This window comes from Apteryx mantelli, chromosome Z (genome assembly GCF_036417845.1).
Source record: "Apteryx mantelli isolate bAptMan1 chromosome Z, bAptMan1.hap1, whole genome shotgun sequence".
NCBI lineage: Eukaryota > Metazoa > Chordata > Aves > Apterygiformes > Apterygidae > Apteryx > Apteryx mantelli.
In genome coordinates, this window is record NC_090020.1 from 16632416 (window position 1) to 16660362 (window position 27947).

General features: G+C 39.2%; 1 protein-coding gene across 1 annotated transcript; it reads right to left on the reverse strand.

Annotated features, from left to right (window-relative positions):
• Positions 1-5301: 5301 nt before the first annotated feature.
• On the reverse strand, positions 5302-27833 carry HSDL2 (hydroxysteroid dehydrogenase like 2). The gene is made up of 11 exons (XM_067315583.1): positions 27758-27833; positions 21458-21621; positions 20890-20988; positions 20634-20748; positions 17975-18078; positions 16879-16977; positions 10877-11071; positions 10287-10358; positions 8707-8904; positions 7912-8040; positions 5302-6690 (listed from the first exon to the last, which is right to left on the reverse strand). Exons 1-11 carry the CDS (start codon positions 27772-27774, stop codon positions 6578-6580), a joined length of 1305 nt encoding a protein of 434 aa, XP_067171684.1. The 5' UTR covers positions 27775-27833; the 3' UTR covers positions 5302-6577.
• Positions 27834-27947: the final 114 nt, after the last annotated feature.

The following is a 27947-nucleotide window of genomic DNA, read 5'->3' on the forward strand; positions in this document are numbered from 1 at the left end:
TTCATATGGAACATGAATTATATTTCCAGGAAAAAAATCCAGAAGTTTGTACACTGGCTTTACATTGCTTATTCTCCCATACCATATCTTGCAAATACTCACACAGCATGAGGACAAAGATAACAAGTACAGATAATGATAAGACAGTTATCTCGCACTCTGCTAAACCGTCACCCACTGATAAAATAGTTGATGTACTGCAGGCTGATGTTTATGCACATGGCTTATGCCATGTGCTTCCTATCAGTGGGAGAAAGCAAGGACAGGAAAACAAGCCTAAAGTTACAGGGCACATTTGAGAAATTTTAGAGAACCAGCCTGAGTACGTAAGTGCAATCTTGTTATGAAGAAACTGTAAATGTACTTTTTTATCTCCCTAGTTGTCAGATTGTGTGGTTCTAACGCATGGGACTCCGAGTCCAATCTAGTGATAACAATTTATATGTACAAACGCTACATCAGTGCTGAACAGTATGTACTGGCCATATCAACTGCTGCACATAGATGTGCACAAGTGCCTTCACCTTTGTAATGCCAAGGGCCTTCTTTGTGCACTTCTGTAGCCTGACTTTCACCTTCAGCTCTGCAACCTTTCACCTAAGCTACTGCATCAGTATTTTCCCCTTCTCATTCCTATGCTGTTGCCTTTTGTGCTGTTATTCTCATGGCTTTGCATCTGAAAATTTTAATACTGTTACTATAATAGGTTCCCATGGGAAGCATTTGCCCACAGCATGTGAATCCTCTCCTAGCTTTCCCCTCTTCCTAGCCCATCTTGTAACTTTTGTTTATACTAGGGGAAAAACAAGACTTAGCAAATAATAAAATATATAATGGTTGTTTAAATAGCCCATAATTATCACCCAATCATAGGCACACCTAAAGTTTAATGCCCAATCTGTGTGCACCACTTGTGACTGATTAAGTGTCCTCCAGTCAGCCCTCATAGCATCATAAACAGGAACGACCAACAGGGAGTTTGGCTAGGTCCTAATGCAAAGCCTGGGGTTACTATAGGAAAAAGCATGGTGAGAACAAACATTGACATCTTCATCATCCTCACCACACTGCCCTGGGAAGACACTGAAAAGGACACTTCTCTGGGGACCCCATTGCTTTGCTTTGCTTCTTGGCTGGCCGCTAGGGAGTTTTCCCCTTCCTTTCCTCTCCTTTTTTATTTTTCCCCCGAGGTAACTTTAAGTCAATGCATGGACTGTACTAATAAAACTTTCTACACGTACACCTGTCTCAAGAGGTTCAACAGTAGTGTCCCCTTATAGCTAGCAAGGTCCCCTCTCCTTCCTGCAGCATAAGCCCTAGGTGGGAATGACAGGAAGCAGAGTTACCGAAAGAACAGATAAGTCCCCATGCTAAGCAGCTGAAGGAGGACACCACATCCTATGTTTTCAAGTTGAGAACTCTCGAGCCAAGGAACAGTCCCTTGGAAAAAAAAACCAAACAAAAACAAATAAAACCAAAAAAACCCCCACTGATAAATAGGGAAATCAAAAAGGCAGCCTTTTCAGTGGGGGAAAATTTATCATATTGACTCTAACTCGGGAAAAACCTACACCAGTTCCCTAAGAGATGGTGCTTCTGTTCTTAGTTTGCATTCACACTGCTGAACGACAACGACGTTACCTTAACAGCAACCCTTATCTACTGATTTCTGTATGTAAGCCTCATTCCTTTGAGTTTTCATGGCTTTTAGTCTGTTAATCCTGTCAATCATTGACTTCAAATGTTAGAAAGACTTCATAAATGCATATAAAACTCCCTCACTGTGGCAAAGAATCCAAATGTAAGTAAAAGTAGTCAGACAGCAGGGGCCCCATCCCTAAAAGAAAGTGGGGGTGGGGAGCCAAGCCACATTCAGGCCATCACTGCTGTAACTAATGTAACATGGCCAGGTTTTTACAGTAACTACCAAGGGATAAAGAAAAACCTTTGAACTGAAATACTGTCCAGATGACATTTACAGAAGTGCAACTCAGGAGTTGCAGTTTTAGAAGTTCTGCATTTTTCTAATATTCAAGTCTCTTCTTCACTCACGCTGGCAAGGAAAGCAACAGTGAAGTAATATAAAAAAATTGGAGAAGAAAGCACTGTTGTAACAGGCAGAAGGTTAAAAAGACAAGTTTTGATGAAAATTAATTTAAAAAAGCAATTTCGGTAAGTATGACCAAGCTCTAATTTGTAAGTAGGCTTTGATGCTATGTACTAGTGATCCTAAGCTCTGGTTCAAACTGTTACCAAAGGCCTCAGACAAGAAGAAGTCTCAAAGGGGGGGAAGGGGGGAACTGCTACCAGGGGCCCCAGACAAGGATTGACAAAACAATTAAAACATTAGCTTTCAGATGGTTTTCATTATTGTTTTATTGCAAGGCTCTTTGCTATCAACATGTGCCTGACACAATCTCAAGGCTTGTGACTCTAGAACAAAAATACATTGCTACACGCCTTTTTATTTTGGAACCTGGTAAGCCAAAATGATCCTGCAACAAAAGAGGGAAAATCCTGCTTAGCAAAAAATGACAAAGCATCCTGGACTATATTTAAACATCACAGCAGTACGTCATGTATTTCATCTAGATTTGGGAAATTTCTAAACATACTTTGTGGGGGTGTGTGGTATAACAAACCTTAGAAGGTAACAGCTGTTCTTTTTGAAATAGACATAAGAGATTCAGAATATACAAAACTCTACACAGAAAAGGTACAAAAAGATTCTTCGAGAAAACCTACCCTACCCTTCAGTACAGAAGATCTTCCCAGACTCAAATAATATTTCACATTGTATTTGAAAATAAATGCTGTTCATTTCTTAAATGCCCCTCTTTCCCCAAAATAACAAAAATCTCCCCCAAGAGAGGGTTACTGGAAAAGTAAAAGAGCAAAAAATAAGAGGATTAATATTAAGCAGCTCTCCATTATAAGGACCAACATCTTGTGAAAGTTTTAAGCATTTGGGCTGGTGTACTTCCATACCAAGTCCCTTCTTGCCACTGAAGTATTATCCTTTCACTATTTTGGTGGGACAATAGGGAAGAGAAGTCCTGCTGCTCTGTCGCTGAGAAACATACACTCCTTCACACACAGGTTTTGCACCCGCGTTGTGGAATCACGGGGGAAGACAGGTGAGAAGCTGCGAACTGCAGACAAAGATTTAACTGTTGCCGCAAGCCTGCTTATTCCGTCTCCCACGTTTGGAAGTTGCGAAGAGAAGAAAGCTGGATTAGTGCACTGCAGCAAGTCTTGCCCTTTAGCAAGTCTGCTGCGAGCCTGGCACCAGAACAGCATTTTGCACTGAGGTTGCTCCAGGCCAGGAGCTGGGGAGCAGCGTTGTCCCCGAGCTCCTGCACGGGGATTACCAGACCGTGAAAGTAAGCAGAGCTACAATCTCGTGTTCCGACTGCTCCCTCTACTGGCAAATACAAACTGAAGGGGGAAAGCCTGACTCAAGTCGTGAAAAACAACAAAAAACGCACACAAGCAGCTGTGAAACTACTAAACAGCTAAGGTAGAAGAGACCGAGATCTTGCACACGAGCCACGGGCTACCACTTCCTTAATAGTACGATGAGAGATTAGTCCTGTTCGTTACCATAAACAGCATACAGTGTCTGTACCTTATGTGGGTATTGGAGCTACCTTCTTCATTCGTTAACTGAATGAAGCTATCACCCATCAGTAAATGAAAGATTAAAAAGCAACATATTTTCTGCCTTCCCATGAAAAGCCTCTGTGGTATCCAAATACCCACAGTAATTTTCCCAGTACAGCATCCATTGCAGTTCTTGTCCTAACAGTGCACAGGCGCCTTGCATGTTTCTCAGCTTTGTCTCTGTTTACAGCAGGAAGTCCAGGAATGGCATAATATGAAGTTCAGAACGCAAAGATCAAATATTCATAATACTCAGCATCACCGGTTCCCAAAGTACGCATCCCACAGCACAGCCAAAGCCCCAGTTATCCTGAAGACTCTGAGGGTGAAGGACCACAGAGCACGGAAGGCAGTGGGATACCAACCCACACCCTCAGTGATGTTGCCTGCAGGATGCATATGATGCTGGGTCACAGCATCAATACACTTTATTGAAAAGCAGAGGCCCAGATGTTCTGGTTTTCCTTTTTCTTGCTAATGAGTTACTTGTACTGCTGGACATAAGTCCATAATATCTTATACCAGTCAAAGCGCTGGACATGGTAGTCCCTGCCCTTCTCTCCCCTGCACCAGCAGTTACTCACACAGTACACTGGTGGCCAGACACAGCCTGGATCTGGCTGCCAGCAGAACAGCATGGTGAGCTCTCATCATGGAAGCAACAGTACTGATGTACTGGAATGGGAAGAAATGCAACAGCCAGTCTGGGACAGCTTTGTGCCACTCTGGATCCATCTCCAAAAAACCCACTCTCCTTCTAAAGGAGACAGAGTCCATCAACAAATGCCACTGACAGACATATTTTGTGCAAGAGCTGTATCACTGAATACACAAGAAACATGCAGCATTAACAACAGACGCAGTCAGGAAAGCAGACACACTCTGCCTTTAGGTTACAGGATAGACTTAACACTGAATTGGATGGTGCATCCTCCCCCTTCACCCTACACCCCCCCCCCCCAAAAAAAAACCACCCCAAAACTGATAAATTAAGTGCTTTGGCAGGAAAATTGTGCAGAAGAGAACTGTGAAGGCATGAGGGCTGATGATGAAATGTATAAACAAGCAAATAACTTCTCTCTTAAGTCCCAAATTCTTTGATCTGCTTCAGTTCCAGTAATGTTACATGACAGTGTTTTGAAATGTGCTTTGAATACACATGTTCATTGGAGAAACATTTGAAGTATCTGCAGGTTTCAGAAGACACCTCATTTTTAAGGTGCCTCCCTAAAGAAACACGATTTAGGTGACCATATTTTGCATACTAGTACATCATATGTTTTCTACTAGTGTGAGATCATTGGCCTTCTTTAATAAGATCTGATGAAGATGGTCAGTTCCTACAAGGTTTGTGAAAACTGGCAAGCTGAACAGAAGAGAAAAATACTATTTGTTTCCCAGCCAGAGGAAAAGTTAGTGTTGAATTCAACTGTTATGGTACACCAGAAAGATATGTGCATCCTAAACCTGGAAAAACTTTCCATCAGAACTTGCATCTTAAGATATCAGCTAATTCAAACACAAGACAACATCATAAGAAAGCAGGTTCTATTGGTTCTACTGCTCACAGTAACAAAGCACAGTTTGCTAACAGTGGAAAAAATGAAAAATGAAAAAAATATTCTTGAAACAGCAGAATTTGGGGATATTTTTAATTGTTATAGAAAGTTATAAAGAAAAACAAAGTGTTCCTCATTTAGCATTACACCACTCAAGTCTTAAGGCATGTTTTTTACTGAAAGTGCATTTTAGAAAGAGGCACAAACATCTTATTTTTTTGGACAGAAAGTGAGGTAGCTGGAGGCAAAGACATTTATCCAAGATCACCCAGCAGGCCAGGGGCAGAAACAGGAATGAAACATAGGTCTCGACAGTTCAGTCCTATGTGCTGTATGATATCATTTCCTCCAGTGTTCACTGTTAACAAGTGTGCACCCTGATGAACAGTGCTGTTACTTCAACATATGAAGAATACAATTTTTAGCAGAAAAAGCATTATGTTTAAAATACTCCTTTTAAAAACACTGCTATGTGATTGGAATATTAAATAACATTTGGATACATAACAAAGTCTGAGAGCTTTTCTGGGCATACTGTTAATAGGAGTGACTTCTGAATTTGGCTGAAACATTCATCTTAAATTCAGATTATAACATTGAGAACACAAGAAACGTTATATTGCTAGAATAATCACATTAACCGGAGAGGCTATATGGTAGATTAATAAAAAAGTTTCCCAGCCCATTCTTCTGTCTTTTCAGCACTTCACTGTCTTTTGACTACACGTGGCAGAAAGCATACAGCCCTTGTACAGAAAGAACACTTGCATATCACCCAGGGTATGTCTGTGCAGCACAACACAGTTGCAATCCAGAGGTATGAGAACTAGTGTAGGTAACAAATCCAGGAAAGCAAAAAAAAAAAAAAAAAAAAAAAAAAAAAAAAAAAATCAATGAGGCAGCTTTTTAGTAGGGGTATTTAGTCCCCTAGAGTGACAATACTGTTTCCATTTCCAAGCCAACTCAGGAATCTCTGCATGGCACTTTTATCATATAAGCAGATCTGCAGTCTGGCATTGGTTTATTTTTGTTTTTTATGGGTCATGTGGGCAATCAAGAAAAATATTCATTTCAGATGTCCTTCATTACGAAGGTAACAACCATGATTCAAAATGATCCTGAAGAAGAGCAGAAGAAAAGGAAATATCTCCAGCCTACTAGGTATATTCTGGAGAAGGAATTTGTATAACCACAAACAAACACCTTCCTGTCTTAATCAGAGTGAGTTATTTCTTCTCTAAAAATTTCACATTTTATCCATAATTATTATACTGTATCAAAGCAAGAACTAGCATTTTAAAACAGCACTGTGGTTTTATTTGAAAGGCCAATGTTCTACTAGTAAGCCTTTCCCCTCACAGTTTGGAGTTGAGCTGTACCAGCACCTTTTCCAGCCTCATTGCTAATGCCATATTACCACTAATCTTTAATTTTCCTGACATGAAGGCCATGGTCGGCTTTAGTTTACCTAAAAAGAAGAAACAGAGTCATCAAGAAACAGTCACACAGGAAACAGTAATATCATTACAATAAGATCTACCACTTCCTCAGAAATTCCTCTTTGATATATATTTGGTATTTTTATCCACATTAAAAAAGCTAAATCATACTCTTTGGTTAAATCTCATCCCCCTCAAATGTCTCAGTCTAACAAAGTATTTCCACATGTATCAAATATAAAAATGTATTGAAAGCCTTTGCTGAAAAGGACAAGGCTGATTAATTGAAGTAGAATTTGCTTTTCCACTTCACTTTTAAAGGCATTTTTTGAGGACTTCATTAATGTTTAACTTACTTAATGGATAACTTCCTTTACCATGATTAATCTATTATCTTCTGACTTTTTTTTTTTTTCAAGTTTGTTAAAGGAGGTTCAGATTTGTTTTGAACAGTGATAAACCTGGAAATCAGAGTTATGAAAAAGTACAATTGCCTAATACTATAGCAAGTGTGACTGCCCTTTGTCCAACAATACATAGTAAATTTTCACCATAAAAATCCTTTCTAGAACTGAAACAAATTCACTAAGAGTGCAGAACTGCATCAGCTTTTGTATGCTATCACTTAACTGAAGATTAGGTTACAAATGATCTCAGTTGAGCAAGACCATGTAACTCAGGCCTTGGGGAGAAGGCAAAAAGAAACAAACTAGTTTATTTTGCTACCAAGTTCTGTAACAAAAATATCTTATTTATTAGTTTTATTTAGCAGAAATTAAATCTGGGGGCATGAAAGGAGACTATTTGCTATTTCAACAACAATTTAAGGCATGAATGCAAAAAATGAAACATTTCATTGTTTGCCTGTATCAGTGCATCTGAATAAAGCAAATGCTTTGTACACTCTCTGGAAGCAACATGCATACTCAGAATATGCAGGGTAAATATTAGAGATCTGTGGAAAAAAAGCTCAACAGCTTGACTAAATCCTTTCTGAAGCTGCATTCACTACTAGAATTTTTATAGCTACTTAATAGAGCAGTAAAAACTTTTATGCTCTTTTTGTTCTCCAACTGTAAGAGCTAAGAAAGATCAAAAGGGTTACATCCTACTTTCACCTGAGCCACAAAAAGCCTAAATCTCATTCAATTATAGAGTCACAAAAAGAGGGAAGGCTGTCTACTAATCATGTGAATGACTTCTGGGCACAAGTAACTGCATCCACTTTGTTAAATATATTTGTTACTCACCTGTGAACATTTTCACAAAGTCAGCACTTGACATGCTCATAACTACATCAGCCTTCACAGGAGGCTTGCCGCAACCAGTGCTCCCACCTTTGGTTTTAAGGTCAATATACCAAGTGCCTCCATCATCACCTGAACAGAACAGTGAAAACATGATAGTGCAGGAAAGAGGGCTGCACCTTACTCTTTACCATCAGTCAGACAGCTATTTTCTTTTTACATTCGGCATAATTATATATGCTATTTACCCTGAAGGTGCTCTGCAAGAAGTTAACACTTTTCCCACACTCTCCGTACAGTCAAAGCCAGTCTTTGGCAGATGCCCTGTAATACCACATATCAGGGGACATGGGCAGAAGAACCCAAAGGGAGCAGCTTGCTGACAGAACTACTGGCAGCTGGCACTTTTAACATATCCCTGGACCTACTGAGTAATCCCAATATATTTTCATTCTAACCTGTGCATTATGTCCAGCGTTCTGACAAAGTCTGCCCCCACACACCACACACATACATTGTGTGTAAAACAAACAAAAAGAATACCAGAAAAAAATCCCACCACTCCCCCCCTACAACCAAGCAGGTGTGGAGAAAAATCAGGAACTACTAGTCATATGGCAGGAGCAGCAATTCCTACATTTGCTGAAGTTGGTCCTGTAAAGTGGCATTACACGGAGTGTGACAAAAGATGTTTTGTTTCTCAATTAGCTTTAAAAGATGAATGTTTCTCTGTGAAAACACCAAATGTATTTTGCTATAAATGTGAGCATGTGAAGATTTAACAAACGAAAGTCTTACCAGATAATTCAAACTGAAAGACACCCTGAATAGCTTTCACAAATTCTTCACTTATTGCTCCCTGAATAACTCTAAATGTTTCTGCAACAGGACTCAATGGCTTGGCTGAAGCAGATTCTAAATCAACCTTAGCTCCATCCGGTCCTTCGTGCTTGGGTTGACTTGATTTCTTTTCCTCTTTGAATGCTTGGGAAGCACCTACAAAAAATAGATTCTTTTTCTCTGTAAAATGCAAAATACTTTTTTCTTAAGTAAAAAAGTCTGTTCAGAAAGTACATATACACATTTCCTGACCAGTGGTGATGTTCTAATATTTAAGATAAGCAGTTATTCTGTTATTTGGGAAACGAGTTTCCCAAATCAAAGGATTTTGCTATTTTAGTATTAAACCTCCCCCAAAAAAGGATGTTTTAGCACCTGGAAATATGAATGGGTGTGCACCAGTAAAGATAATTCCATAATATATTTCATTTCCTAATACATCGAAAGAAAAAACAAAATAAAAATTCAGCAGAACTCTGACTGTCCACAGTTCATTACAGATGCTTTACACAGCCTGACATCATTTTCCACACAATCCATATACTTCTTATAACACTAACATCCACAAGTGTTTTGCATTTGTATATCTTTCTCAGACATGGATATTTTCATTAATACCATTTTAAGGGCTTCTGAGTTGTAAATCAATTCACTGTCTTAATCAGCATTTTACTATACTGCAGTGAAAGTATGAGTTTAACAATAAAGGATAGCGTTTGCAATTTACAAGGCATATCAGGTTGCACAGCCTTTTAAAATGTCTTAGAAAGTCTGTTGTGTCTTAAGTATCAAAAAATTAATTATGACTGTTTTGTCAACCCTTACTAAACAACTTTGGTTGTGAGGCCCAGGGAATTAACAGCATCAGTCCCTGGCTGAAAAAATACTAGCACATTTTCTCAAATAGTAAATTCGAGGGAAAGGGAAGTGATCTATTCAAATATAGCCTCCTTGTACCTTTCCGTTATCCATATTTTGGCACTCCTTTAAAACCTAATCAGAATTCTTATTTGCCCTCCAACTGTCAAACTACAGCTTTCAAAACAGCAAAACCGATGATTTTCTAAAAATTTTTCTATTTCATCTGTGAGATGTTTACATTTGTGTAAGTTGTACAAGTTTCATCTAAGAAGCAATGGATGTTCTGCTTCATGTTTTCTGGAAAAATTAGAGACATCATATGACCTTTCTGCAAAATGTGCTTTTTGCTACTTATTTCTTTTTCCAGAAACATTTACCCATTACTTTCATACTACTGAAATTCAGATAGTCAAAAAAGGATTCTTTAAAATAAGGCACTGATTTTATATGATGAAAGTTTTGAAGTCCTGTGGAAGGCAACATTCTTTCCTAACATTAAGTACAGACACACTGCAACACTTCCAAAAATTATGCACCCCAAATGAGAAAAGGGTTTTGTCAGCTAGCTTGAATGGAGTTCTTGTGAGAAAACAAAAAAGAACTGAAATATAGATGGCATTAATTATGATCAGATATAAGAGTCAATGATCAACTTTTACACGTAGTGCTTTCCCTACCATGCTGTTCTAGTTTCATTGTTATCACATCAGGTTCAGCATCCAAGAAGAAGTCAGGTAACAGAGGGTGACCTAAACAGGAGGTAAGAGGGGAGATAAAAAAAAAAAAAAAGAGCAAGTCCAAGTAAAGACAAACAGTATAAGCAAGAACCCATTTTGTATGAAAATAAATCCTAGTTTGTAAATAACTAAAACTATAGTCTGAAGGAAAGATAGGCCAGCAGTAAGGCAAAGCCATACGTTTGTTTGGTTAGGTTTTGATTCATTTTAAATCAGAACTAGAAGCCTCTTAAGTTTGCAACGAAGAGCATCTGAAGAACAAGAGAAACCATCTCACCAGCTGGTAAATAGTAATATACGCATCTACAGTGCATTTGCTCCTTCTTAATGGATTTTTTTTTATTTAATAGACATTTAATGATTAAAGTCTTTGTGGACTGGTCTGCGCTTCCCAGAAATGCATTTTCTGAAAGTTGAGGCAAAAACTTTGCTACAGAACAAATTTAAGAACCTTTGAGAACAAAACAAAAATATTTGTTCTCCAAAACAGCCTTCCTTGCTAAACTTCTCAACTTAAAGAACTGTTTTACCTGGTGCAATTGCATAGACATCAAAATCCTTAATTCCTTCTTCTCTCAAGAGCGCTTCATCAATAACAAAGTTTCCAGTGAAACTTTTTGGTTTTGTTAAAATGCAATATGCAGCATCTGCAAGGATGTCCGTTTTTCTGCACTGTTTTTCTACTCCACTTCCTCCCAGCATATTCATAGCGGCTGTATAAATGGCTAGAAAGTTCAGAGAAAAAGAAAACAAAGACAACAAAAAAACAAAAAGAAAACATTCATTGATGATATTATATTCTCATCTCTCATCTGGCAAGTTAACAAACATTATTTTTCTTTCACAAGAAAAGAAATCATGCTTTCCATAGCTTTCACAAAGCTATGGAATACTACCAACCAACAAATAATTATCTTCAAGTACCAGTGAAAATAAAGAAAGCTATTTACAGAACCAAAAAGAGGAATAATGGGAAAGGCTTCTTAAGACATTCATGTCCCACTATCCCTCTATCAATGCACATGTATCTGCACTAGTCTTCTTCCCTCATGGATTTCTTCCAGGTTATTCAGGACATGAAAAACTAACAGAACTATCTTTCTCAGAGTGAATGTATGATATTAGCAATCAATGGGTGTTTTATTCAGTGATAACCATGCTGAATGTCTTCTTGCTTAATTTTAACCTTGCAATAACTCATGGGACAGCAATGTCTCTTGTAAATTAAAGATGAGAATCTGAATAGAGAAAACTTGAATAACTTGTTTAATATGCCACAAAAAGGCTGATCTCCAGATCTCCTGTGCTTTTGGTTCTGTTATTAACTAACTCTACTAACTACTGAACTGTTCCATTGTCTTCCTTATTTTTTCCCACAGAGAAACTAACACTGTGGCACATGTAAACTTAAGTCCTTAATTTGCTCTTCCTAGTTGAGGCATCTACTTCATTTTACTTCCATGTTCTTCTGCAAAAAAAGTTGTTTGGTTCCAGCTTCTGGTATTTGCCATGTTATTGGCCTTCCATCATATCATTTTGCTTCATAACTTCTTCCCATCTACTGTTCAAGATCCAACACACGCTGTCCCTCCCTTGTATGTTCTGGGGCAGATTCGCAAATCCTTTCGTACATTTGAGGCTGGCAGGTCCTGGAGGTGGAAGGATAAACTGGATTGCAAGTAACTTTTGTCCTCCTTTTAGTGCTCACACTCCATACAAAGACGCAGAAATGATTACAACATCCTTTAACAAGCAAAGAATAGGCATTGCACAGAATCCATCTGTCTGATGCCTCATTCACTTTCCACATAAGAACTGGGAAAAGGAAAAAAGGTTTTAAATGCTGCTAGAGAGATCCTACTCAAAGTGTGTTCTGGAAAAGTGCAAAAGGTGGCTGACCTTGTCCACTCATTTCCAAGGCTTATTTTACTCTTCTGTGGTGAGGATTAGATTTCATATATTTTTGATCAATCTCATTTTCTTTTTTATTTTAAATCAACTGAACTGCTATAAACACGTTCCTATTTGAGATAGATGGCAAACAGATATACTATACAAACAGTTTCCCTACGTCTTTTTCTCCTTTTGAAGGATAGGATGTCCATTAGCCTTTCTTTGGTCCTCTGGGATATGACCTGTCCCACTTTTCTTTTTTTTTTTCTTTTTTCTTTTTTTTTTTTTTTAAGATAACTACTGACAGTTCAGAGATTATTTCAGACAAGTACTCTGATAAAATTTATCAGGTCCTGTTGACCTGAATACTTTCAGTTATTCTAATGATGCATTAACCCGTTCACTTTCCCTGGACCACATTCCTGCCACTTTCCTGTTGGTGTCAACTGTTACGCTTCTAAACACAGTGAGCGTCTATGTGCACAGACCAAAGCAAAATGGCTTTGTACAGCTTCTGCTTCATACTCTGGCTGTCCATCCTTCCACTTACTCTATGTAAAGAGTGTCTGCTTTTCCTCTAATGCACATAAAGAGTCTTCCATGTGCCCCACTACTAGTAGCTCCCAATATACAGCTACTGTTCATACACAGTCATCCTTCGTGATGGGGTCTCCCCCTCTTCCTTTCGGTAGGCTTTCTCTTAAGTTTTAAGTAATGGAGAGCTCCTGCTACCTTACTACCAGCATATTTTTGTGTGTTTAACAACGGTTAATTTTCTCCTAGATAGCAGATCTGAAGTCTGATTAACCAATATCAAGGAATTTGCATCCATACTAACAAAGTGATAACCTCCAGTGCTGAGATTAATCATATTAATATGAGATTGTTGTAGATGTTTTTTGATTAAAATTTTTTTTTCTTCAGCTCTATTTTAGATACCATAGAAATCTGTAACTCATATCTCTGTGCGTGATCACATGGAAGTAGTTAACTTTCTCTCTTTTGGAAGATAAAAGTTTTGAAACAATTTTTGTTTATTCTAGACAATGAATATTATTATCTCCTTTTATACTTGAGGGCACAACTATAGTTGTCATGGAGGCATCACTGATTTATATAAACTTAGAGAGCTGATACCTAACGTTCCTAACACTTAAATTGAATAAGCAAGAACAGATTTAGCAACACAAAGCTCCCTCTGCATGCAGAACTTTTGGCTTTGTAGAAACCTTCATTACTTTTTAAATTACTTTGCAGCATCTCACAGAGAAAGAACTTTATAAACAAAGAAGTATTAGAATACACTGTTGCCATTTGTAAACTGAATCTTCCTTCACTTCAGAACCTCAGGTTCTGCTGGCTTCTAAGGAGAACAAATATTAGCCACATTCAAAAGAGATTGCCAGCTTCTGCAGTGTTATCCTCTTATCAGATACAAACATTTTAAAGGACACCATGGCACCCAACCACACAATGGAAAGCTACTACTTTCTTTGTTCTTTTATTTTTAAAATAAGAATACCAGATTTTGCAGAAGTTGAATTCATCTAATCATGGACATCCTTCAATACTTATGATCAGATCTGGGATGCTGGTACCGTTACTGACATTTGGAATGCTACAGCCTATGCAAACACTGTGAAGAAATAAGGCATTCAGCTACAGAACACAAGACACTTGATTTCTGACTATAAAGTCATCTCTCTGAAAAATTTCTCATTGTGAATGGGTTAACAAGTTCTTCCAGGTTTTGTTTTCTCTTGTCAAAAAAACCAAGAGGCTGAATTCTTGAGATGGGGAAGGGGGGGGTGCAGGTAGCAGGGGAAGCTAAATTGCAAAATAAAGATCTAGTATGATCAGCTGGTGTCCGCAACTAGAATTCCTTAGCTTTCAATTATATGCTTGGGCCTACAAATCCACTGACTCATTTCCACAGAATTAGCAAATGCTTTCTCCAGCGTATCCAGAATCATATAGAAAAGGTCTTGAACATTCAGAAGGCTTTGGAGGGTGCACATAACGGCGCCTATGCATGTACTTACAATAAGCAAATAATCTTTAATGTCTTGTGCAGGAGAAAATCAGTCAAATTACTTATGTTCCCTGCAGTTTGATGGCAAGTCCCTGTCTAGACGAGATATTCTAAATGAATTCCTTCTTTTTGCCTAACTCTCATAAACAATTTACATTGCTTAATCAGTCAGTCAGCTTCAGTGCCCCCAAAACACAACATGGTAGTTAAAAGATCTCCTCTGCTAATGGGAAATCAAATTCTTCCCATACAGAAGATTCCAAGGAGACACAGAACCCAGTTAGCAGCAGCATTTTAGGTACAAGTCAGGAGGAGGGGCATGTGGTTTAGGAAGCTGAGGGCTGTAAGAACCGAGTCTCATGGCCCTACTCCAGATATCAAAGTTAGACCCTGGGGAGTCTCCAATTAAACTTTTCTGAGGTTTCCCTGGAGCACTCAAGAAGCAAGTATCTGGATGCCAGTGCATACTCCTTATAACTCTTTCAGAAGCATAAAATAAAACAGGTACCCAAAACTTGAATGGTGAGTTTTGACTCCATTGCAAGGAAGGTAATCCAAACTCTGAAGCTATACCTGCACTTTCCTTCAGTACACCAAAGATGAAGAGCTAATCCTGAAAAACAGACAGTTCTCTCTACAAATCTACCCTGTTTACTAAAACACAGACGTATCAGCACTTTTTCTTTCTCTTCCTTATCTTAAGACTAAGATAGACAGCCAAATGCAATCGGTGCCAAATACAAAGCTGTTCTTCATGTTGGAGACACCCTTAAGAATATAAGCACTCTCAGAATTTAACTCTGACAACCCTGAAAGTATGACCTTTGCCAGAGAAGACAAATATACCATTATCAAATTCCAAGAGCTTCTCCCAATTCCTTGCACCCAAAACTCAAGATCCACTCATGAACAGGGTGAAAAAACAGACAAACAGAACATCTCTGGGACATCTGTATTTTGACTTAAGCTAAAAAGATTAGCTTGTAGACAGGAATTTTAAACTGTCTAGTCTGAAAGTTACAAACAGAAGACAAAATAACTAGAAATATCAGCAAAAAGAACAAACAGCAAACTTAACTACATCTTTTTAACCTTTTATCTATTAAGTATCACAAGACCCAATTCAATAGTGTAAATATTCAGCAGCTATAGAAACTAATCACTTATCATAAGTGACTAACATGTTCTCTTAGCTCCTCCAATCTGGAATAACTGAATAAACAGGAATTATAAGAATAAATATGCAGGCTGCATGGGGAAAGTAGCAGAAAAAATGTAGTGTGTAGCATTTTGTGTTTTTTGATTCTTAAAATTAAAGTTCAGCTACTTCTCACACAATAGAATCTAGCATGATGTACATGCAGGTTTTGTACCCATATAATTATCTTTCAGAAACTTGATTCCTTACCAAAATACTTATATGAATAAAATACATGGTTACAAGGCATCCCTTTACTGGTAGGGTCTAGGATGCAAGTAAGCATCCTGACCAACGAGAAAGGTCACTAGGTCTGTCAGACATGCTAATCCAAGTGTTAAAGTGAGTACCATCTAGAGTATTAATCAAAGAAACTAAGCTGGTTTTGACTGAAATCATAACTTTTGCTAATATTCCTCATTTTAAACAAAGCAAATCAGAGTGTTTCCACACTAGAAGTTATGACAGGCCTGCAGCTCCCAACAGGAGAATGTTAAAAAGTGTCTGGGTAAATTTGGTACCATTTCATACATTCTGGTATGCTAACAGCTAACACCAGAAGATCTCACTTCATGTTAATAATTCCTCCCCCTTCAGGGAGGCTCCACTGGTTGATGGAGTAAGCTCTTTTCTTATAATGTCTTCTAACACAAGGACTGGGCTCACATCATTAAAGAGCAGGATTTCCTTCCAATTTTAAGATCAGTATCATTTTTGCACACAGATATATTTGGGATAAAGAGATTGGCTTACTTTGGCAAACAGCTGACTAGAAAGCCTGAGCTGCAGCTCCAATCCTCACTGACAACAAACCTAAGTTAACACGACATGGGAATGTCACACTTTTTTTCCTTCTACAAAACTCTCTGATTTCCTATGAACAGCAAGCAATGTCAGAGGGTTCTGTGAAAAACTGTCTGCTGGACCAGTATGCAAAAACTTATAGGAATTTTTTTTTCCTGCATCCACAGAAGTATGTCAGTTCAATCTAGATCTTGCCAATCTAACCAGCAAAGATTTCTAAATAGTGCTACATAGACAGGTGTTTGATACATACTAATGTAAACATGTTAGTATTTCTGTGATTCTATACAAACCAAATCTCAGGGCCTGTGAGAGGGAGCACTGGCAAGCCAAATGGCTTCAGCTAACTGAAAGGACTGAATGGGCTGCAATCTAGCTGAAGACAAGTTTGGACCAAAGTGGCAACTGTCTATTGAGAACTTTGAACAAAAAACACCACCTATGTGAGATGAACAAAGACTATGCAAAAGAACTATTCAATGTCCTGAATCAATTTCATAATTTTCATAAATAAGTTTAAAGTATATTCAAAGCCAAATAAATCAAGCCACAGAAGACAAAATACAAAAATTAGTTATTAGTACCATTTAAAAAAGAAAAGTCACCTGTTTTAGGCCATAAAGCATTGACAGCAACTTCTCCTCTAAATTCTTCTGCCATTCCCAAGACACACATGGACATCCCATATTTAGAAATGGTGTAAGCTAAGACAAGAAGTATAAAAACAAACAAACAAACAAAAAACCCCCACAGTATTTAGTATGATAAAAATTGACTGTTCATGTTCAAACCTTTAATTATGGAGCACAGAAAAGTCAAGTTACTTGTTCATAAAGAAAACTAAGTCTCTTAGGACAAAACAGTATATTTTTAGACTAAAAATATTCATACACACACCACCAGACATGAACTAGTCTGCCATTTTTTTTCCCACTAGAACTAAAATGAAAGCTATGCAACTATTATTTTTTTTAAACAAACCAAAACAATGACTGAAGTATAATTGCACAATTTTTTGTTGTGTGATCTATTCACAGCACTCAACAGAGCTCTCAAATTTTTCCTGAGACCCAAGGCATACTAACTGCTTATGACCAATCTAATGTTCTATGAAAAAAAAAAAAAAAATCTATATCCCTCTTGTCATTTTTCAGAAAGGAAATTTTTGGGGGGAAAGAACTGGGCCTTACTGTGGAAGTTTACGATGACAACTGTCCAAAATTAAAAGGTGTTTACAAGTTTGAAATGAACAATGTATGTTTTAACCTCAAAACAGAATGGGGTCTCATTCCCTCCTCAAAATTACTTTTCATTTAATAAGATAACCTTTGAGTTTTATCTCTATTAAAGGAAATGCAAAACTGAAGCAGTAAGAAAAACGATTTTGATTTTCTATCTCTATTTGGAACAGAAACCATTTTGAAGTTCTAAAATTCCCCAGAAAAAGCACAGACTCTTACCTATGTAGCTTTTTTGAAAACTTAAAAGACATACTGGGCCATGAAACCTGCATTACTTCCTCCCAAAACAATTCCTTTCAGGCGAGGTACAGAACATAATGGGGAACTGTTAGTTCCAGTATATATTTATAGTTAAAAATACAAGATTTGGTATTCTGGGCTGTCACTCCTGCACATTTCACCAGGTTTTTATGGGGTTATCAAAAAACTAATAAAAACAAAGACATTGAACACTACTTACCACAATGATTTTTGAACCAGACGGGATTCAGATTAAGAGGTGGGCTGAGGTTCAGGATGTGGGCATTCTTGCTCTTTCTCAAGTGAGGAAGGCATATTTTAGACCTGAAAGGTAAAAGTCAGAACAAGTCAATAACCTTTTATTTTATGGAAGATAGTAAAAACATTTTATCTGACCCACCACTATTTTCATTTATGCAAAGGTCCTACACTAAGCTAAGACCCTGCCCTTATACCAATTATTTGATTAACTCATACAAAGAACAACAACAATAAAAAAGATCTGTCCTATTTCATTTATCTCAGGCATAGTACTCACACCTGAGAACTGGGCCACATCTTCCAAACAGTGCTCCTGCAGCTACTAAAAGCAAATTTTCCAAATACTCAGAAGCCATAATCTCCTTATAATAGTTCTGGTAGGCGCAACAAAACCATACAAGGGACCAAGCCAAATTATCAGTGCAGTGCATCTTTTAGTCATAAATATATCATCTCTTCTGATTGCACATACATTTCTTCTTTAAAATCATGTTATAGAAATAATAGTGTATAATGAAAGGTTATTACAAGCATTCCAAGCAAAACTGAAAACCTATTCTCTGCTGATTGGAAGGGTCACCTATTTCATTTCACTTAGAATTTACAGTGTTAAAGAGGAACAAGTACCTGTAAATCATAGCTTTCACTTTATTAGAAACTGTCATTTGATTTCAATTCTACAACTAGGGTACACTTTTACATTTGATCTCTGCTGGAAATCAATCAAATTTTTAATCAAGGTTCACAGGGAGGACAGGACTGCAGTGGACTACATTGCCTACCTAATATTTACACATTTCAGCAGGATGTATGCCTACTGTCAGCTACAGAAGTGATACCTACAATTGCAAAGTCATTAAAACAAGTACTATTTTTTACCACTATTTAAATGCACTGGGATTCCAACTCTTTTCAGCAAGTGTGAAGTTCACTAACAGATGTTTCACATTTGCTTAATGCACAAGAGCTGCAAACATGCCAACAGGTATACTCTGTAAGATGAGATGCCCCCCATACCTCTTCCACACAGACAAAAAAAATCCACACCATTTTTTTTCTAGCTAGTATAATATTTTCAACATTAAATTGACAACAAATCTCTTCAAATCACTGACAGAATCTACATAAAAAACAAAATGAAGAAAAGGCTGAAATGCTTGGCTAAGTTTTCCCAATTGATGATTATAAAAGCAATGACAAAGGCCATCTGTAACTTTCCTTGAGAGGCATTAATCTTTCATGTATTTTTCCATTTGCAGCAACATGTTTTTCTCTTTTTTAAGGCAGAGGAGTTCCCAAACGAAAGATGACTTTAAGAGTTCTCCTCTAATTTGGAATAGCCAGATATCACCATCAAGAAAGTGACTGTCACTGTTAACGAAAAAAATGAGCTTGCCAATAACAATACCATAGAACCTACTCAGAGATCTAGCAAGAGACATTTAGCAAGAGGTTTTTCCCGAATACCAAGTTCCAAAGACAATCTTTCCTTGTGAGCATAGAACCTCTTACACTCACAGACTTTCAGAAGCAGGCAACCCAGGGCAGAAGTAAGAAATCAAACTCTACAAGCATGTTTCTCTGTCTCACTCACTTTCTTTCTACATACTGTGCAGGTGTCTTTCTAGTTCAGAAGAGTACTATGCATGTGTATTCTTTAACTACTTCAATGGCAAATCCTTTCACTGATTTTAAAACAGCAGAATTTAAGGAATATAATCATAATGTCTGATAATCAAATTCAACTTTATGAACTGGAATGATGGACACTATTCTAGATCAAACTGCTCTGATATAAGAGACCCTGATCACATCAAGTAACGATTTAAAGTAGAGAATCGGCATCATACTATGGATTTTTTTTAATGCAGCCCTGTTAAAACCAAGGTTTTACATTTAACTCAGAGCAGCTATAAGACACCCTGCAAATCTAAAGATGACTCCTTAATGAACCTAGTTGGAAAAATGAGCAAAACAAGGGCCACAAATTGTGAAATCAATTCTTGGTAATATTTAATTAAGAGAATCAATAAGCTCAAAATAGTGGCAAACACTTTAGATCATTAACTCTTGTATTTCTCACTTATTTATGTTATTTCATGTCTCTTAAGACCAAAAAGAAACTTAGGAGAAGGAAGTTGACAAAGAAGATATTGCAGCTGAAGTTCACAAATGGTTAACCATTTTGCTTGGAATGAGAGAACAGAAAACATTTAGCAAAACCGAGCTGGAACTCCATTTGACAGAAATACACTAGCTTATCTGTTTGCTACCTGCATAGGGGGGCTTATGAATTTTTAGCAACAACAGTAATAAGACCCAGATTTATTCCTACTAAAAGTACATAATTTGGAGGAACAGCAATGTCATTGGCAACTCCCCATGAAGATCAACATTTCTTCCAAAATAATTACTTTTTCTAACTGTCAAATGCCAATTAATTCTTGCAAATGTTAATTTCAAATGAGTCAGTCCATAACTGAGCAATTTTCTGTGATTCTGTACAATACTTTTACTTGAACTCTAGGCTAGTGAGACAGCTATACAATTTCCTGCATAAACTGAGGTAACAATCACATTTTCTGTAACAATTACTGTTTCCCTCTCTCAGCACTTACGTAAGGTAGGTTCCTCGCACATTGACATCCATCATAAGATTGGCCTTCTTTGTTTCTGTTTCCAAAGTGCCAGACAAAGAGATGGCACTTGCATTGTTTACCAAAATATCAATGCCTGTTTAAAAAAAAAAAAAGTCTCACATCATCATTTTAAAATACAAAGCATAAGTAAGACAGGCTGTTCTTTTTTATTGTTACTCAAAATTTTGAAAAATCTGCCTGTTAACGAGTACCTTCTCCCCACACCTTAGCATACCTCCAAAAGTCTTCACAGCTTTCTCCACAGCATTAATAATTTGCTCTTCTTCCCTCACATTAACAATGCATGGCAGTGCCTTTCCTCCAGCTGCTTCAACTGTGCAGTTAGAAAATAAGACATTTAAAAATTTGCTCTCAAACTGAACAAAAAGCATGAAACTACTAAGAATCTTTCATCCAATGAAATGTTTCAAGACAACAGTGAAAATCATACTCTCAAACAGTGACCTTGCCTGAGTATTACAGACCCATATCACTTCCTTTTTACATGTTTCTTAAAGAACAGAAAAGCCAAAACCATATCCTAATACTGAGAATGGGCATGGTACACACATACCTCTTCGTTAACATAATATTTTTCACAATTATGCACATATACCTTCATTAAAGTAATATTTTGATAAGTCACAGCATTCTTGGGTGGCAAGAGAAGCATTAGGCTTATTTTATTAAAGGTGAATTGGTGCGCAGAGAGACTAAACAATTTTCCACTCATATATGAAAATTAAGCTAGGACATAGACCTAACCCAGTACCCAAAGTCCAACCTTATCTATTACAACTTACTCTCTTTCGCAGCAGTGTAAATAGTTCCTGGAAGAGTACGGTGGGGTTCAGCTGTCTTGGCAGCTATCACAATGTTTGCACCATCTTTGGCAGCTTTCAAGGCAATGGCTTTGCCAATGCCCCGGCTTGCACCCGTGATGAAGAGTGTGCATCCTGCCAATTTCCTACAAGTGAATGGGAAATGGGGAGTAAAGAAAAGGGAGAACAAAATAAAACCCTGTAAATCATTGACTTTCAACACTCTTTAAGGACAAAAATAATGGGTGCAGTCTTCTAACCAGCTCATTTTCTTCATCATTTTACTAAGAAAACAGCCCCAAAATAAAAAAGAAATGGATAAAGCTAGAGTGCAGTACAGTCTTCCATCGCCACTGAAGATAAGAGGACTTTCTAAGTTTATAAGCTCTGTAAACCAGGATGATTACACAAGTTACCCAATTACATTTCCTCCCCTGTTGGGAAATGGTTCAACACATTGTTTACAACTGAGTTGCTAAGTTCTACAACAATGAAAAAGGAATGTAGATTGTGAAAATGAAACCCCAAGTTCTAACGATACAATACACCTACATAGCACTCTCTAATTTACGTGTCCCAGCATTCTAAACACAAAGAACCAATGCCTTAATGTGATATAAAGCTGAAATTCATAATCATAAAGTCTGTGCGGCGTGCCAAACACAAGAGCCAAAAATGCATTAGCTTGATTTTCAGAAACAGCAATTATTTATATTAAAAATTTTACACTAAACTCAGCAGTTTCCCAGTAACTATACTTAATCTAACCAAAAAATGGGTTCAATAAAAACCTTTGGAAAAAATAACAAGTTTTAGAGTCTCAGAAGGATATGTGGCTTACAACCAAACAATGTCACTGAATTTTTGAAGAACAAAAAACAAAACAAAACAAAAACTCAGGTCTCGTTTAAAGCGTATTTGACAATAAAACATCTTAGACAACTGGTTTTCAAAATGAAGAGATGTGCATTTCAGTGTTCTCCATAGAACTTGTGTTACTTTCCGTAATTTAGTGAAAAAACAAAAATGCAAGCTTTCAACCCTATTTAAAGCATGCATACAAACAGCCCTACAGCAACTTCAACTTTCACTCACATCACAAAATGCTATATACAGGATTTTAAACTTGCACTAGTATTCCTTTACGTCTGTGACAGACTCTACTTACTCCTCCTTCTCCAGGCCATAGTTTTCTCTAAGCAAACTGAGATCATCTTTCTCTCTAACAAAGTCAAGGAATATAAGTGTTTGCTTTCAAAAGACAGAACTGAGATGTGAAGGTGTCTGCCGCAGCAAAGGTATTCTTAGGCATTAGAAGAGTCCCAGGAAGTCAATGAAGCCCTGCAAGTGCCAACTCAAAGAGCATTCTCCTATAGAATTGGATCTCAGAGAGGCAGAGGAAGAAAAAAATCTCAAAACAGTGAATCACAAAACACTACCACCTAGAGCTAGTCAAATGCTCAGTGAGAAAAGTTCATTTCAGTAATACATAGTGATAGCATTACAGAGTAAAGTAAGGCCAGAATTTGGCTTTTACCTTCAGTCTAAGGTATAAAAGGGAGTGCCTGCTACTCTTGTTGTGCAGCTCTTGTCAGTGATGGGGATTTAGCTTTTACAATCACGGGACTCTCTTTGAGGATTAAGGACCGCTAAAGAGAAATGGGATCCATATGACAAAGCGAGGCAAAAGCATTTTTGCCAACAGGCTGACCAACGTGGTGAGGAGAAGTTTAAATTAGAAATGACAGGGGAGGGACATTACAATACACAGACAAGTGAGGAAGTGGTAAACCAGCATAGAAAGCAAATGATGCAGGGGGAAAGGTATAAGATAGACTTCAGGAATGCTAACACAGGATAGAAGGGGGCCCACTTCAAATATATATACACAAATGCATGTGGCCTGGGAAACAAGCAGGAGTTACTAGAGGTTTTGTGTGCAGTCACACAACTACAACATCGTTGGAATGACCAAGACATAGCGGGACAGCTCGCACACTACCGGAAGAGTGTTGGATGGATGGATACCCTTCAGGATGCTCTTCAGAAGATGCAGGTAGGGAAGATGCAGGAGTGTTGGCTGTCTACATGAGGGCACAGCTCAGACGTATGGATACGTTCAGTGAGAGAGATGAGAGACTGGTTGAGAGCCTGTTGGTCAGGATCACATGAGAGGCCAGAAAGAGGGATTAGAGTGAGGCATGGGACAAAGCCTCTTTTAAACAACTAGAAGTAGTCTGTGGATCACAGATCATGATTCTCATGAGGGACTTAAACCTCTTTGACACCTACTGGAAGGATGCCACCAACAAACAGTCTAGAAGATTTCTGGATGGTGCTGGGAAGAACTTCCTCATAAAGGTACTGAATGGGCCAACTGGGTGTGACACACAGCTGGATCTGCTATTCACTAACAAAGAAAAACTGGCTGGGGATACAGTAACTTCTGGCAGCCTCAGCTTGCAATAACCATGAAAGGATCCAAGATCCTGTGGGGAGTGAGGAAGGAGAGCAGCAGAGTACAGATCCTGGACATGAGGCAGGCAGACTCCACCTCCTTCAGGGAACTGGTAAATGAGATCCTAAGGTATTCATCTCTGAAGGGAAAAGGAGTGCCAGAAAGCTGGCAGGGCTATAAGCCCCTCCAAGCACTAGAATGGCCCATCCTGACACTCAGGAAGACAAGTAGATGCATCAGGAGACTGGCATGACTAAGCAGAAGACTCATGAGAGCTCCAATGCAAAAAAACAGCATGTGGGGCAGAAGCAAGGACAGGCTAAAAAGGAGGAATTAGAAACATTGCCTATGTATTTAGGGGTGGTATCAGAAAAAACAAAGTTCAGCTGCAGCTGAGGCTTGCAAGGGACAAAGGTAACAAGAGCTCCTACTGCTGCATTGGTAGTAAAATGCTGAACAAGGAAAATGCAGGCCTGCTGCTGAACGGGGTGAGTGATTTAGCGACAGCAGATACAGATAGGGTTGAGGTGCTCAATGTCTTCTTTGCCTCCATCTCCACCAACAAGGTCTCCCAGGCCTCTGTGCTTAGGAGCAGGTGTCAAGGGGAAGGAGAACAACTAGCAGTAGATGACAGTCAAGTCAGGAATTACTTGAGAGGACTTGATCCATACACATCCACAGAATCAGACAGGTTATAACATATGTGCCAAGAGCTGGCTGATGTTCCTGCAAGGCTACTCTCTACTATCTTTGGAAATTCAGGAAGATCAGTGGAGATCTTTGACAACTAGAGGAAAGCAAATGTTGCGCTCATCTTCAAAAAAGCCAAAAGCACAATTCAGGGAACAGCTGGCTGTTCAGCTTCATTTTGACCCTTGGGAAAATCATGGATCAAGTCCCCATGGAGCATATTTAACAAGGTGACTGGAAACTGTCATCCTGAATATACCAAGGGTAAATCACGCTTGACCCACCTGACTGCCTTCTGCAATAAAATAAAAGGATTTGTGGCCAAGGGGACAGCAGTAGATGTCATTTACTTTAGCAAGGCTTTCAACAGCATTTCTCACAATATTTTTGTATCCAAGTTAGGACACTATGGTCTGGATAGGTGGAAGGTCAAATGGATAAAAAAAAAAAAATGGTTGAACGGCTGAGCTCAGAGCAGGATGGTTAATGAGTCGTATTCCACCTGGAGGCCAGGAACAAGTGGGTTATCAAAGGGAGCTGTCCTGGAACCTGTCCTGTTCAACATCTTATCAATGACCTAGAGGAGGTGAAAAAACACCCTTGGGCTGAAACAATCAATATGCTTGAGGGCAGGGCTGCTATCCAGAGGGACCTCAGCAGGCTAGAGGAATGTTGACAGGAGCCTCATGAAATTCAAGGACAAATGCACAGTCCTGCACCTGGGAAGAGGGAGCCCCTGCAATGCTACAGATTGAGGACTGAGCAGCCAGGGAGCCTAAAAAGGCCCTGGGGGGCTTGGCAGACACCAAGAGCACAAGTCAGCAGTGTGCCCTGGCAGCAAAGCAAAACAGCAGCATCATGGGCTATAGGAAGAGCATAGCCAGTAGATCAAGGGAAGGGATTACCCCTCTCTATTCAGCACTTGTTAAGACCACACCTGAATACTGCCTCCAATTCTGGGCCCACCAATAAAGGTTGCTGATGACAAATGAGAGCAAGTTCAGCAGTGGGAGATGGAGACAGTTGGGGGCTGGAACATTTGTCATGTAAGGAGACAGGAAGAGACCTGGGCTTGTTCAGCCTGGAGAATAGAAAACTTTGGAAGGACCAAACAGCAGCCTCCCCATACCTGTGAGAAGGGTGACTGAAGAGACAGAGCCAGGCTCTTCAAAATGGTGCTTAGTAAACATAAGAGACAGTTGGCTCTTTCAAATTGAAAGATGACAGGTTCAGAGTGGAGAGGTTTAGACTGCCTGCCCCACAGGGACAATCAAACAGTGGAACAGGAGCCCAGAGAGGTTGTGCCATCTCTGTCCTTGGAGGTTTTCAAGTCCTAACTGGAAAAAGCCCTGATCAACTTGGTCTGATCTGATAGCTGACACTGCTTTGAGAGTGAGGTTGGACTAGAGACTTCACAAGACACCCTAGGGTGTCTTGGGTGGCCATGACCCTTGCTTGCAGCTCTCTTCCATGCAATTCCTTCTCCACATAAACCTTTCCTCCACATAAACCTGTCTCTTCTCCCTAGGGCTCACAGATCACCACTGACAACATTCATTTTCTGGAGGTCCTTTCCTTAAATTCTAGCTCCATTATCTCCAGTTCTGCACCAACAGCCCATAGAAACAGCATTCACCAAAATAAGCAAAGACCTACTAACATGAAAAGTTCATTTTCACTTCATTCTCTCTGAGACGTGGAGCTGACTTGATGCTCTCTCTCACACTCCTGTGTATTTTTAAAGCATACTTGCTTCTTTTTCAGTTTTACTACTAATCATCTCTCACTCAAGAAGTCTCATTTATCCTTTTCAACTTGGAGTGACAGCATCTGCAAAGCCAAATGCACCAATCTCTTCAAATGTTTATTCTGTATCACCAAAAGAACAAGGCCTTGCACAAAATTTAAAGCATTTTACCATGTTAAGCACGGTGACAAGCTTGCAAGATTTAGGATTTACTTCCTAATGCACTTAACAGTCAAACAGTTGATGAGATTTTAAAGCATGTTCAAGTCTAAAATTGCATATAAACTGCACTGTGAAGGTTGTATCTTACTTGCTTCCACTCCAGCTGAATTCTAGCAAGAAGATGAAAATGTCAAATTCACCTCTATCTCAGGATCTGAAAAAAATAAAGATGAGCTCCTTTCCCACCAGGCACACCTGCTAATAGAGAAGCCTGCTGGCTACATCAATGATACTTTTTACAGCTTGCTTAGAGGTACACAAAGAATTTACTGAATAATTTACAGGAACAAATAATGTAAACTTACATTCCTGGCTGTTAGCAGTACTGGCTCTGTAAAAAAGCAGTAAATGCCTCTAAATTAAGATTCTATGTTGAAGAAAATTTGATTACCAGTTAGGAAGATACTAGCTTTATACATATACACTTCAGACAGGCTATGCAATTTTGATCAAAATCTTCCAATTTTTATTGTGAAGTGTTCCTGTCAAGCATATTAATTAATAAGCCACACAAAGCCTTCCAAGATCTCTGTCAATCTCCATTTGCACACTTATCTCCTCAACTTGTTTCCAGTCAATCTGTCTTAAAGAAACTCCTTGACGAAAGCCTTTGATGTTAGGCATTGCGCAATTACAACCAGCTGACCCCACAGCTGTAACTTAGGTTGATCCGACCGCCCGAACAAAACCAATTTAGAAACCTGTCATGACAAGAGCAATGCCCTACAACTCCCACCCTCAAGAGCCGAGAGAGCAATGAGAAGACGTTAGGCATGTTAGCACTACCTCTAATTAGAACAGCCCACTGCTTTCACTGTAAGAATTCAGCTTTAGCTCTTTAGAGCGTTGCTGAACTCAAACCATTTGAAACTGAAAACACGTCCATGCTAAGCTACCCACCTCAAGTTGAACGTTGGGGGGGGGGGGAAGCGGGCGGGGGTTACCGGAAATTTCTGTTAAACCAGCGTGGCACTATCACGCACCACCCACGACCTGGAAAACACCCCTAAAGCGACGCCGCGACCGCTCCCCGCGCCGGAGAAGTCACTCGGCGGGCAACGAGCGACGGCCGGGCCCCTCGGCCTCGCCTCCCGGCCCTCACCCATCCCCGGCGGCAGCGCCCCCGAGGGCCGGGGGGCGGCCGGGGGGGCGGGGGGCGGCTTACCCCGTGTTGGGCAGCATGGCGGCGCGGGCAACGGCGCCTCGGCTCCGGGCAGCACGAGCGGCGGCCGCGTCACAGCGCGGCCCGCCCCGCCCCGCCCCTCCTCCCGCCGCGCTCAGAGGCCCCCGCGCCGCGCCGCGCTGCGCCCCGCCCCAACGGTGCCGCCCCAACGGCCCCAACGGCCGCTCTGGCG

Coding starts and splice junctions, on each gene's coding strand:
- HSDL2 (XM_067315583.1), bottom strand. Junction 20,749..20,889: donor AGCTGTGAAGACTTTTGGAG/GTATGCTAAGGT, acceptor TTTTTTAAACAG/GCATTGATATTTTGGTAAAC. Junction 18,079..20,633: donor GTGCGAGGAACCTACCTTAC/GTAAGTGCTGAG, acceptor TTTACCTTTCAG/GTCTAAAATATGCCTTCCTC.